The sequence below is a fragment of the Myotis yumanensis genome, unplaced genomic scaffold (assembly GCF_028538775.1).
Source record: "Myotis yumanensis isolate MYYU_CA2020_CCGP unplaced genomic scaffold, mMyoYum1.0.hap1 SCAF_23, whole genome shotgun sequence".
Lineage (NCBI taxonomy): Eukaryota > Metazoa > Chordata > Mammalia > Chiroptera > Vespertilionidae > Myotis > Myotis yumanensis.
The window spans coordinates 7240100-7253502 of record NW_027223774.1 but is presented as its reverse complement, the minus strand read 5'-3'; the positions used below and the strand labels follow the sequence as shown (position 1 = coordinate 7253502).

General features: G+C 42.0%; 1 protein-coding gene across 9 annotated transcripts in view; it reads left to right on the top strand.

Annotated features, from left to right (window-relative positions):
- LOC138999467 (zinc finger protein 615-like) overlaps positions 1-11055 on the top strand; it is a 42802-nt gene extending 31747 nt beyond the window's left edge. For 6 of the 9 annotated variants that reach the window (XM_070401583.1, XM_070401584.1, XM_070401581.1 and 3 more), the window contains 3 exons: positions 99-197; positions 5105-5218; positions 7471-11055. In XM_070401583.1, coding sequence (XP_070257684.1) covers positions 99-197; positions 5105-5218; positions 7471-9425 — 2168 coding nt within the window. In that variant the 3' untranslated portion in view covers positions 9426-11055. Of the gene's footprint in view, positions 1-98; positions 198-3308; positions 3721-5104; positions 5219-7470 lie in introns of those variants that run through there. The other 3 variants (XM_070401585.1, XM_070401586.1, XM_070401587.1) reach the window with 3 other exon arrangements.
- Positions 11056-13403: the final 2348 nt, after the last annotated feature.

The window sequence follows — 13403 nt, the reverse complement described above, 5'->3', positions numbered from 1 at the left end:
GATGGGAAACCTGTTCATTCCTTGAAATGTTACATTCTCTCTTCTTGACAGAGCCCAGCCCAAGATAATATGTCTAAGTCTCTGTCCTTGTTCACAAGCAGGGTGTCAAGCCAGCACACCAGACGTGCTCTTCAAGCTGGAACGAGGGGAAGAACCGTGGACAATGCAGCGTGGACGCCACTGTCCAGTTTCTCCAGGTGAGAGGGTGAGAACCAGCAAGGTGGGAGGCAGGAAGTCACATTCCAGTCAGAGGCCGCGTCAGATCTGTGACAGTGAATGAGGAAACTCAAACTACCTCTCTACCCATGAGAACCCTTTTTCTTTCTAGAAGTTTAGGGGAAAATATACCCCTTTATTATTTTCTGCTAAAAAAGCTTATTTTATCCACCTCGTGTTATTGTTTATGTAGTTTTCTTCCTCCAGGGATTCTCAGATCTTCCTCCTTTTTGTTTCAGTCATAGTGTCTGCTTGTGTTATTACCTCTCCTGCTATGCAATTCCACTTTCTATGCCTCTCTGGAAAGACAGAACTTTGAATTCATTTTTTTTTCTTTATTGACCAAGGTATTACATATGTGTTCTTATCCCCCCATTGCTCCCCCACCCCACTCCCATTCATGCCCTCACCCACCCTGGTGTCTGCCTCCATGGGTTATGCTTATATGCTTGCATACAAGTCCTTTGGTTGATCTCTCCACCTACCCCCACCCTCCCCTGCCTTCCCTCCAAGGTTTGAGCATCTGCTCAATGCTTCTCTGTCTCTGGATCTGTTTTTGTTCATCAATTTATGTTCATTATAATTCACAAATGAGTGAGATCATGTGATATTTATCTTTCTCTGACTGACTTATTTCGCTTAGCAAAATGCTCTCCAGGTCTATCCAAGCTGTTGCAAATGCTAGGAGTTCCTTCATTTTTATAGCAGCTTAGTATTCCATTGTGTAGCTATACCACAGTTTTTTAATCCATTCATCTGCTAATGGGCACTTAGACTGTTTCCAAATCTTACTTATTGTTAATTGTGCCGCTATGAACATAGGCATGCATATATCCTTTCTCACTGGTGTTTCTAGTTTCTTCGGACATATTCCTAGAAGTGGGATCATTGGGTCAAATGGCAGTTCCATTTTTAGTTTTTTGAGGGAACTCCCTACTGTCTTCCAAGTGGCTGCACCAGTCTGCATTCCCACCAGCAGTGCACGAGGGTTCCTTTTTCTCCGCATCCTCGCCAGCACTTGTTGTTTGTTGATTTTTTTTTAAATTTTATTGATTTTTTACAGAGGAAGGGAGAGGGATACAGAGTTAGAAACATCAATGAGAGAGAAACATCAACCAGCTGCCTCCTGCACACCCCGCACTGGGGATGTGCCCGCAACCAAGGTACATGCCCTTGACTGGAATCGAACCTGGGACCCTTCAGTCCGCAGGCCAACGCTCTATCCACTGAGCCAAACCGATCAGGGCTGTTGATTTGTTGATGATAGTTATTCTGACAGGTGTGAGATGGTACCTCATTGTCGTTGTTCTTTTTTTCCGTTGTCGTTTTGATTGGCATCTCTCAGATGATTAGTGACTTTGATCATGTTTTCATGTCTCTTGGCCTTCCTTATGTCCTCTTTCGACATCACTTTTTTCTTACTACTGGGCTGTTAGCAGTGGAATGGCTCTTTGATAGGTTGCCTTTAAGCACATGGATGAGGGATGTGAGTCAGCTCCCTGGAGATTTTCAAATATGAGACTATGGGACATTCAAGGAGTTATATCTGGATTTGTGTGAGGAGCTTCTAGAACAGGGGTGGGCAAACTTTTTGACTCGAGGGCCACAATGGGTTCTTAAACTGGACCGGAGGGCGGGAACAAAAGCATGGATGGAGTGTTTGTGTGAACTAATATAAATTCAAAGTAAACATCGTATCTAATAAAAGGGAAACATGGTAATTAGCCGTACAGCCGCTACCCTTCCCATTGGCTAACCAGGGAGATATGCAAATTAACTGCCAACCAAGATGGCGGCCGGCAGCCAGGCAGCTTGAAGCGAACAGGGAGGCTTGCTTGCTTTAGTGATGGAGGAAGCCAGGTTCCCCGCCTGCCTTGCTGGCCTCTGAGCTGCAACTCTAAGAAACATTGTAACAAATATAGAAGCTAAACCAAACCCCAGAAATCTGCTTTAGTCAGCCAGGCTTCAGCCAGCAGGACCGCAACATTGTATCAAATACAGAAGGTAAACAAAGGCCAGAAACCTGCTTCAGCAGCCAAGGCCGCAGAGCTAAAGCTGGCCCAGAATAAAAAAGAAAAGGAAAAAAGGAGCGGTTGGGAGCTTCAGTCACCCTCCAGCCTGAAAACGACCCTCAGCCCCTCACCCAGACTGGCCAGGCAACCCAGTGGGGACCCCCACCCTGAAGGGGGTGTGACCATATGCAAACAACCATCATCTCCTCATCCAGGCTGGCCAGGCATCCCAGTGGGGACCCCCACCCAGATCCAGGACACCCTTCTGGGCAAACCAGCCGGCCCCCACCCGTGCACCAAGCCTCTATCCTATATAGTAAAAGGGTAATGTTCCTCCCAGCACCAGGATCAGCGGAGCCACGAGGCCTCCCGGCACCGGGATCAGCATGACAGGGCAGCGCGCCCAAACCCCCCCCCGATCGCCCTGTGGCTCTGTGTGTGACAGGGGGCGGGGCCACAACCTCGCTATCTGCCCTACTCTGTTTGTGACAAGGGAAGGTGCCCCAACCCCCTGATCAGCCCTGCTCTGTGCCTGATAGGGGAGAGCTCCCCAACCCCCTGATTGGCCCTGCTCTGTGTGTGACAGGGTACGGAGCCCCAATCCCCCTGATGGGCCCTGCTGTGTTCGTGACGGGGGTGGCGCCGCAACTCCCTATCGACCCTGCCTTGAGTGTGGCAGGGGGCGGTGCCCCAACTCCCCAATCGATCCTACCCTGAGTGTGACTAGGGGTGGCATCGCAACCTCTCGATCCGCCCTGCTCTGTGCATGATGGGGTGGCGCCCCAATTCCCCAATCGGCCCTGCTCTGAGCCCGACCAAGGGCTGCACCTAGGAATTGGGCCTGCCCTCTGCCACCCGGTAGCGGGCCTAAGCCAGCAAGTCATTATCTCCTGAGGGGTCCCAGACTGCGAGAGGGCACAGGCCGGGCTGAGGGACCCCTCTCCCCCCCGAGTGCACAGATTTTTGTGCACCAGGCCTCTAGTCATTACATAAAAGGGTACGGTCTTTTTTTTTTTTTTTTTTAGTTTTATTGATTTCAAACGGCCCACGGGCCGTAGTTTGCCCACGGCTGTTCTAGAAACTTGTCTGCATAGCCAGTAATGAGCAAGAGGGAAAATGACTGGAGATAATGACAGTGGTGTGGCAGCTGGAAGTTCTGAGATACTGGTCACGCATTGCCTTGGGAGACCATTTAAGACCTTGCTTTCATTCCAAATAAGTTGAGACACCCGTGAGAACTTTCGAGTAGAGGAATAGCATTATTTAACTAATTTTTGAATTTTTAAAAAATATATTTCTTGTTGATTTTAGATAGAGAGAAAGGAAGGGGGAGAGAGAGAGAAAGAACATCGATGTGAGAGAGAAACATCATTTGGTTGCCTCCTATGTGCACTGGGGATCAAACCCACAACATGTGTGTGTGCCCTGACCGGGAGTTGAACTGGTGACCATTTGGTGCAAAGGATGATGCTCAACCAACTAAGCTACACTGGTCAGTTCACTAATTATTTATTTATTTATAAATATTTTTATTGATTTCAGAGAGGAAGAGGGAGAGAGAGATAGAAACATCAATGATGAGAATCATTGATTGGCTGTCTCCTGCACACCTACCAGGGAATTGAGCCCACAACCTGGGCATGTGCCCTTGACTGGAATCGAACCTGGGACCCTTCAGTCTGCAGGCCGACGCTGTAGCCACTGAGCTAAACCAGGTGGGGCTAACTTTTTAAATGGACAACCTTGCCTATAGTACAGAAGGTAGAAATTATCAGGGAGAGTAATGTACTGTTATATTCATGGTTACAATATGTGACAGTACAACAGTACATATTAATATTATCAAAAATAAAAGGTACACAGGAAAGAATCCAGGTGTCTCATGGAAAGAGCTAAATCAGCTCTGGCTGGTGGAGCCCAGTGGTTACAGCTTTGGCCCTTGCACCGAAGGGTCATGGTGGATTCCCAAGGGACATATACCTGGGTTGCAGATTTAATCCCCTGCCCTCTAGGGTGGGTGCAGGACCCACCAATCAATGTGTCTCTGTCACATGGATATTTCTCTCTCTCTCTCTCTCTCTCTCTCTCTCTCCCCCTCCCCCTCTCTCCCCGCCCCCCTTCCATCCACACTCTCTAAAAATCAATGGAAAAATATCTTCCAGTGAGGATTGACAACATCAGAAATGTGCAAAATCACCTGACCTCATCTGTGATCTTTTTAAAGTTAAGAGACAAGAAGAAATAGCAGAGATGGTTTCCCATTAGCTTTAAAGCAAAGAGGAAAGAGCATGTGGACTCTGGGAGCTGAGGGCCTCAGTCCTACAACCATAGGAGCAGAATTCCAAAGCACTACCTGTGCTTTCACCTTTTATTCTACATGTTTTGAAACACAGTCTCATTTAGGACTCTTTCTTTGAAGAACTTGTATATATTGATGGGATCCACACTGCTATTTTCCGATAAGACCTTTTTAAAAAATACATATTTTATTGATTTCAGAGAGGAAGAGAGAGGGAGAGAGAGTTAGAAACATCAGTGATGAGAGAGAATCATTGATTAGTTGCCACCTGCATGCCCTCAGTGGGTAAGGAGCCTACAACCCGGGCATGTGCCCTGACGAATCAAATGGTGACCTCCTGGCTCATAGGCGGATGCTGAACCACTGAGCCATGCTGGTTGGGCTAGATAAGGCCTTTAACATTTTCATGTTAACCTCAACGTCAAGAACTGTGAATGAAGACAAGTATATTTCTTATTTTACATAACATAAGATTGTCACTACATAGTTACTTCACATGAAGGCTTTTTTAAAGCAGTTTTATTTCTAACTAGGATTATGAGAGATTACCGAATGATTCACTTCTGTTCTGTCCTAGAACGCAGGAAGATCCATCATCCTCTGCCACGTCACCTGCACAGTCGAAGCATTCAGAAGGATGTGGAACGATGCTGTGAATATAATATGTCTGCAAATATTAATCAGAGCGAAGGTCATTACCTACTAAAGCAAAATCATGATATGTCTGAGATGAGTGAAAAACTTATAGAATCAAATTTAAGTTTTGAAAACCAAAACAAAAGCTGTAACTTAAGGAATTCCATTGAGTTGAATGGAGATAGGACATGTTTGTACTTGGATATGTAATCATCATCTTAAAATTTGTTTCACCATGCACTCTAGATTTGCCCCTCATTCTGCACTTCAATCATATTCCTCATTTCTTTAATGGGCATTCCGTCTTCCCAGTAGCTCAGGCCACATAATTCCTGGAGCCATTCTTTTAAAAACATTTTGATTTTTTGTTTTGTTTTGTTTTGAGGTAGAGAGGGAGAGAGAGAAACATCCATGTGAGAGCGAAACATTGATTGGCTGCCTCCTGCACGTCCCTTACCGGGGATGGAACCCACAACTCAGGCATATGCCCAGCTTAGGAAATGAACCTACAACCCACCCAAGTGAGCCACCCTAGCCAGGGCTGGACTCACTTTTTTAAAAATATATTTTATTGAATTTTTACAGAGAGGAAGGGAGAGGGATAGAGAGTTAGAAACATCGATGAGAGAGAAACATCAATCAGCCAGCTCCTGCACACCCCCTACTGGGGATGTGCCCGCAACCACGGTACATGCCCTTGACAGGAATCGAGCCTGGGACCCTTTAGTCTGCAGGCCAATGCTCTATCCACTGAGCAATACCAGTTAGGGCTGGAGTCATTTTTTAGTCCAGATTGTCATTAATGTCTTCCTGCTTCTCCCATTCAGTCCATCAGTGAACCTTGTCTTCTCTTTAAATACAGGGTGGGGCAAAAGTGGGTTTATAATGGTAAACTCAGGGGTCCTCAAACTACGGCCCGCGGGCCACATGCAAATACAAATATTGTATTCCCGTTTTGTTTTTTTACTTCAAAATAAGATATGTGCAGTGTGCATAGGAATTTTTCATAGTTTTTTTTTTAAAACTATAGTCTGGCCCTCCAACGGTCTGAGGGACAGTGAACTGGCCCCCTGTTTAAAAAGTTTGAGGACCCCTGGGTAAACTTGTATTATTATTTATTAATAATTGTATCATTTTTCAGTATGAACAACTGTAAACCTGCTTTTGCTGCAGCCTGCTAATCCTGATTTCATTCATCACTTACATCTCCATTATTCCTTTCACCATTTTTTTACAGGCTGTGGTTGCCTTTATTTCTTTGCTTTAGAAGTCTATGCATTCAATTATTACACCTTTGTTTCCTCCAAATTTAACTCAATTCTGACACTATCCACCTAGAGATAGTGTCAGATCCTACACATTAAGAGTTCAGTCTCATTAAGACTGTCTCCACTTCAGATGTCAATTGCACGTCCAGACTATCACCTGTGTTACTGAACAACTGACTCTAAATTGGAGGTTCTCATGAGCCCTCCTTGGATGCAGTTACTTTGTTAGTGTGGCTCACAGAACTCTGAGAAATACTTATATTTACTAGTTTATTATAAAGGATACAGATGAATAGGAACATACGGCAAGTTCTGAAGGATTCCTTACCCGTTTGAGTCCCAAGCAGCGCGATTGCGCTGCTGAGATTTTATGTTGAGAAAACATACGATTCGTTTGAGTCCCAGGGGGTATTGAAAAAACACTGTCAAAGAATCCCAAACAGCTCAACCGCGCTTTCTCTAAATGAGTACGAAAAGACCCAAACAGCGTGATAGCGCTTGTTTTATTTTATGTCGAGAAATACCAAGCAGCGCGATCGCGCTGCTTGGGACTCAAACGGTTAATATAAGAGTTTCTGTCCCCATTGAGCTAAGGTGAACCACTCACTGGGCACATGGGTATGCCACTACCCCGAAGCTTATCAGATTTGGGTAAGAGTTTTTATCTTGCTTTGATATCTAGGCCCTTTTATTCCAGACGTCAGTAGCAGGAGCTGAAAGTCCAACCATCTAATCAATTGGTCTTTATAGTGATTAGCTCCATCCTGAGAGTATGTAGGGCCTCTGTGCTGTCACCTCATCAACATAAACTCAGATGTTTTTAATGGAGAACAAAAGATACTTTTATCACTTAGGAAATTACAAGGGTTTTACAACCTCAATGTCAAGAACTATGAATGAAGACAAGTATATTTCTTATTTTACATAACATAAAATTGTCACTACATAGTTACTTGACATGAAGGCTTTTTTAAAACAGTTTTATTTCTAACCAGGATTATGAGAGATTACAGAATGATTCACTTCTGTTCTGTCCTAGAACGCAGGAAGATCCATCATCCTCTGCCATATCACCTGCGCAGTCGAAGCATTCAGAAGAATGTGGAACGATGCTGTGAATATAATATGTCTGCAAGTATTAATCAGAGCGGAGGTCATTACCTATTAAAGCAAAATCATGATATGTCTGAGATGAGTGAAAAACTTATAGAATCAAATTTAAATTTTGAAAACCAAAACAAAAGCTGTAAGTTAAGAAATTCCATTGAGTTGAATGGAAATAGGACATGCATTGTGCATGCTAACCAAGAACAATTTTACACTGAAATCACATTGCCTGGCAGTACCAAACCCATTAATAAGAAGTCCCAGATCACCCTAGAGAGAGTACATGTATGCACTGAATGTGGGAAAGCCTTTGTGAAGATGTCTCAGCTCACTGATCACCACAGAGTTCACACAAGAGAGAAACCTTATGGGTGCAGTCAGTGTGGGAAAACTTTCAGCAGAAAATCCAGGCTCACCGAACATCAGAGAATTCATTCGGGACTCAAACAGTATGAATGCACTGAATGTGACAAAACCTTCCTCAAAAAATCACAGTTCAGTAGACATCAGAAAACTCACATGGGAGAGAAACCTTATATGTGCAGTGAATGTGGGAAAGAGTTCATCAAAAAGTTTTGGCTCATTTGTCATCAGAGAACTCATACAGGGGAGAAACCCTATTGGTGCAGTCTATGTGAGAAGACCTTCTGTACAAAGTCTAATCTAAATAAACATAAAAAAATGCATACAGGAGAGAAACCTTACAAATGCAGTGAATGTGGAAAAGCGTATGTTGAGAGAAACCATCTTATTGCCCATCATCTAACTCATACAGGAGAGAGACCCCATGAATGCCATCTATGTGGGAAGACCTTCCGTACAAAATCTATTCTGAATAAACATACAAAAATCCATACAGGAGAAAAGCCTTATAAATGCAGTGTATGTGGAAAAGGCTTTATTGAGAAGAAGCGTCTTATTGTACATCATCGAACTCATACAGGAGAGAAACCCCATGGATGCAATCTATGTGGGAAGACCTTCGCTACAAAGTTTAGTCTCACAGTACATGAGAGAACTCATACAGGAGTGAAACCTTATACATGCAGTGAATGTGGGAAAGGCTTTGTCAAGAAGAGTCATCTGATAGGGCATCACCGAATTCACACAGGAGAGAAACCTTTTACATGCAGCGAATGTGGGAAAGGATTCACATTGAAGCAGTACCTTATAGGACATCAGCGAACTCATGCTGAACAGAAGCCCTATGTATGTAGTGTGTGTGGTAAAGGCTTCATTGCAAAGCGTGATCTCACCGTACATCAGCGAAGTCATAGTTCAGATAAACCGTATATGTGCAATGAATGTGGAAAGGGCTTTATTGTGAAGCGTGCTCTCGTTATACATCAGAGAATACACACAGGAGAGAAACCCTACGTGTGTAACGAATGCGGAAAAGCCTTCTCGGTGAAAATACAGCTGATTGTACATCAGAGAACTCATACAGGAGAGAAACCCTTTTTATGTAGTGAATGTGGGAAAAGCTTCTCAATGAAGCACTGCCTTATAGGACATCTACGAACTCATACTGGAGAGAAGCCCTTTGTATGCAGTGTGTGTGGAAAATCCTTCACCATGAAGCGTGATCTCACTATACATCAGCGGGGTCATACTTCAGAAAAACCATATACATGTAGTGAATGTGGAAAGGGCTTCATCGTGAAGAGTCGTCTGATTGTACATCAGCGAATACACACAGGAGAGAAACCCTATGTATGCAGTGATTGTGGGAAAGGCTTCCCACAGAAAAGGCAACTGATTGTACATCAGTGGACTCATACAGGACAGAAACCTTATATATGTAGTGAATGTGGGAAAGATTTCACAGTAAAACGTAATCTAATCAATCATCACCTAAAACACAAGAAACAAGCCTCAGGAATGTAGTGGAAGAGGCTTCACCATGAAAACTGATCTTACTTTACATTAGCAAAGTTATACTTAAGCAAAACTGTGTATGTTCAATGAATTGGGGAAAATCTTTACCCCAAAGACTCATGTCAGTGTACATCAGCACACTCAGATGGGAGATAACGTTTCTATGTGCAAGAAGTATGGCAAAGGCTTAACTGGGAAAAACATGCTCATTGCACAAATGTGAATTCATATGGAGAGGAACTGTATATATGTAATGAATGTGAAAAGAGGATACTGGGGGTATTCTTCAGCAAACTCATACTGTAGAGAAGCCATACACATGTAATAAAAGTGGTTAAGGCTTTAGGAAGAAGACATGCCTCATGCACCATCAGAGATTTCACTCAAGAAGGACTTCGTGTGCATGTACTGAATGTGGAAAATTTGCATTCAGCAAAAATGATCTCATTACCCATCAGAATCCACATGGGAGAGAAGCCCTATGAATGAATTTAATATGGGAAAGACTTCACTACAAACTCAGGACTATGTTCATCAAAGAAAACATACAGGAAGGAGGCCCTAAGAGTGCAGCAATTGTGGAAAAGCTTCTGACCACTTGTCAATTGTTAAACGTAAGATTTCAGAGGTAGTTGCTTTTGGGTAAGCCTGTTGCCAGTTGTAGGCCCTCAAGATAATAGTATACAAAAAATATTATGCAATAAAGAATAACTTAGTACAACAGGAAAGTTGGGGGGAAAATGAATAACTTACTGCAAAGAATCTGGTACTATCTTCCTTGGTCATTTTCCTGATTTTATATAAGGAAATTACAAAACAATTTGGATACAATCAGCCTTCATGAAAATATTTTCAGTCATTATATGTCTAAAATGTTTATCTTGATATAAGTCCTATGAATGTGACAGAATAGGAAATTCTTTAGTGGGAAGTAGAACTTACGATATGTGATCATCAGAAATCATGACTGAATATTTCTAAGTATGGAAAAGCATCTTCCCCAAAGTAAAACCTCAATAGATGTCATTTTACACTAGACAACTAATTTTCTCTGGTAGGGATATGGCATGGTTTGCAGTAACTCATGTTCCCTTATCATTTGCCAGAAATTCATGCAGAAATAACTCATGAACACATTCAATTGGTGGACTTTAGCAAAACTTCCAATAACTTAATGAAGAAAAGAATCCTTGAGTGAAAAAGCATTCTATCACAAGTCTAAACCACACATGCAATTAGGGACAGGATACCTTCAGCTATAATTTCTAAATACATTATATATATATTCGGAGAGGAAGAGAGAGATAGAAACATCAGTAATGAGAGAGAAGCATTGATCGGCTGCTCCCCATACAGCCCCCTACTAGGAGTTGAGCCCACATTCCAGGCATGTGCCCTGAGCTCTTCAGCCATAATTTCAGTTGCCTTGCCATTGACTTTATAACTTTTAAACAGTTACAATTATTGTCAACATGAATAAAAATGTTAATGTATACAACGCAGGAGTGGTCTATGCCTGTTTCATTATGTTATGAAATTTTGCACTTCCTAAGTTCTATCAGTTATTTCAAAATACATGAAGCACTTAAAAATGAAACATTCATTTTTTTAAAAATATATATTTTTATTGATTTTTTACAGAGAGGAAGGGAGAGGGACAGAGAGTTTGACACATCGATGAGAGAGAAACCGATCAGCTGCCTCCTGCACACCCGCTACTGGGGATGTGCCCGCAACCAAGGTACATGCCCCTGACCAGAATTGAACCTGGGGCCTTTCAGTCCTCAGGCCGACGCTCTACCACTGAGCCAAACCGGTTATGGCCTGATATTCATTTTTAAGGATAACATTTTAATGTGTTTGACCAAGTATATAAGTAATATCAAGAGGTTTATAAAATTAATATAAACATGATGTTATTTATAACTTTTAATTTTGAATTAAGTTCAAAATCCAAACTGCCATTTTCTTTCCTTTTTTATTTTTAAAACCATAGTATTATATGTTTTAGAATTTCAAATAAATGGAATCACAAAAGGTACTCTATTACATATGTCCCTTTCCCCCACCACGCATTAAACCCCTTCAGCTTGCCCCCAACCCCGTCCCAGGCTTTTATCACCTAGTTATCTGTGTCTTTGGGTTATGCATATATAAATACAAGGTCTTTGGTTGATTACCTCCCACCCACTCGCCTTCCCTCTGAGATTCTGCACTCTGTTCTCTGCTTCCATGTCTCTGGATCTACTCTGCTCATCAGTTTATTTTGTTACTTAGATTCCACATATGAGTGAGATCATGTGACACTTTCTCTGACTGACTGATTTCACTTAGCATGATACTCTCTAGGTCCCTCAATGCTGTCTCAAAGGGTAAGAGATTGTTCTTTTTTATTGCTGCATAGTATTCCATGGTGTAAATGTACCACAGATTTTTTATCCACTCATCCTCTGATGGGCATTTGGGCTGTTTCTATATCTTAGCTATTGTAAATTGTGCTGCTATGAACATAGGGGTACATACAGTCTTTCTGATTGGTGTTTCAGGTTTCTTAGGATATATTCCTAGAAGTGGGATCACTGGATCAAATAGCAGTTCCATACTTAATTTTTTTAAGAAACTCCATACTATTTTCCATAATGTCTGCACCAGTCTGCATTCCCACCAGCAGTGTACTAGGCTTCCCTTTTCACATCCTCACCAGCACCTGTCATTTGTTGATTTGTTGATGGTAGCCATTCTGGCAGGTATGAGGTGATACTTTATTGTTTTACTTTGCATGTCTCTGATGATCAGTGACTTTGAGCATTTTTTCATATGTCTCTTGGCTGTCTATATGTCCACTTTGGAGAAGCGTCTATTTAGGTCCTTTGTCCATTTTTTAATTGGATTGTATGTCTTTCTTTTGTTAAGTTGTATGAGTTGCTTATATATTTTGGATATTAACCCTTTATCAGATGTATCATTGCTAAATATGTTTTCCCATACAGTGGGCTCCATTTTCGTTTTCTTGATGTTTTCTTTTGCTGTGCAGGTTTTTATTTTGATGTAGTCCCATTTGAATAACTGCTATTTTCTAGAGATTGTCTAAATTCTCTTCATGTATCTATTCCCAAAGGTAAAACCTTACATATTCACAGTTCATTATCAAGTAAAGTGAAAATGTTACAGTGTTGTTAACTACAGGATTTATTTGTATCTCCACTTTTAACCTGCACTCCTTTCTGCTTGTTTTTATTTATAGTTTTTTTGCTTTGTTACAAATTTTATTATTTTTGTTGTTGTTAATCCTCACCTGAGGATATTTTTCCATTGATTTTTAGGGAGTGGAAGGCAGAGAAAGAGACAGAAAGAGAGAAACATAGATTTTAGAGAGACATGCATGTGTTCAACTAGGGCCGGGGATCGAACCTGGAACGAGGGTACATTCCCTTGACTGGAATTGAACCCAAGACCCTTAATTCCAGGGGCTGATGCTCTATCCAATGAGCCAAACTGGCTAGGGGTATATATAGTTTTGAGAAACTTTATCACCTATGTACATTCTTGTAACCAATACCACAGTAGAAATTCAGAATTTTTTTTTTTTAAATATATTTTATTGATTTTTTACAGAGAGAAAGGGAGAGGGATAGAGAGTTAGAAACATCGATGAGAGAGAAACATCGACCAGCTGCCTCCTGCACACTCCTACTGGGGATGTGCCCGCAACCAACGTACATGCCCTTGACCGGAATCGAACCCGGGACCTTTCAGTCCGCAGGCCGACGCTCTATCCACTGAGCCAAACCGGTTTCGGCAAATTCAGAATTTTTGTTGTCACAGACCCCACCATCACATCCTTTTCACAACCCTAACTTCTGGAATCACAGCTCTCTTTGTATCAATACTTTTGTCATTTATAGACTATTAGAAAAATGGAGACATTCAGCAGTACACTTTTGAGATTGGCTATTTGACCTTGTCTGATATAGAAAATACATATTT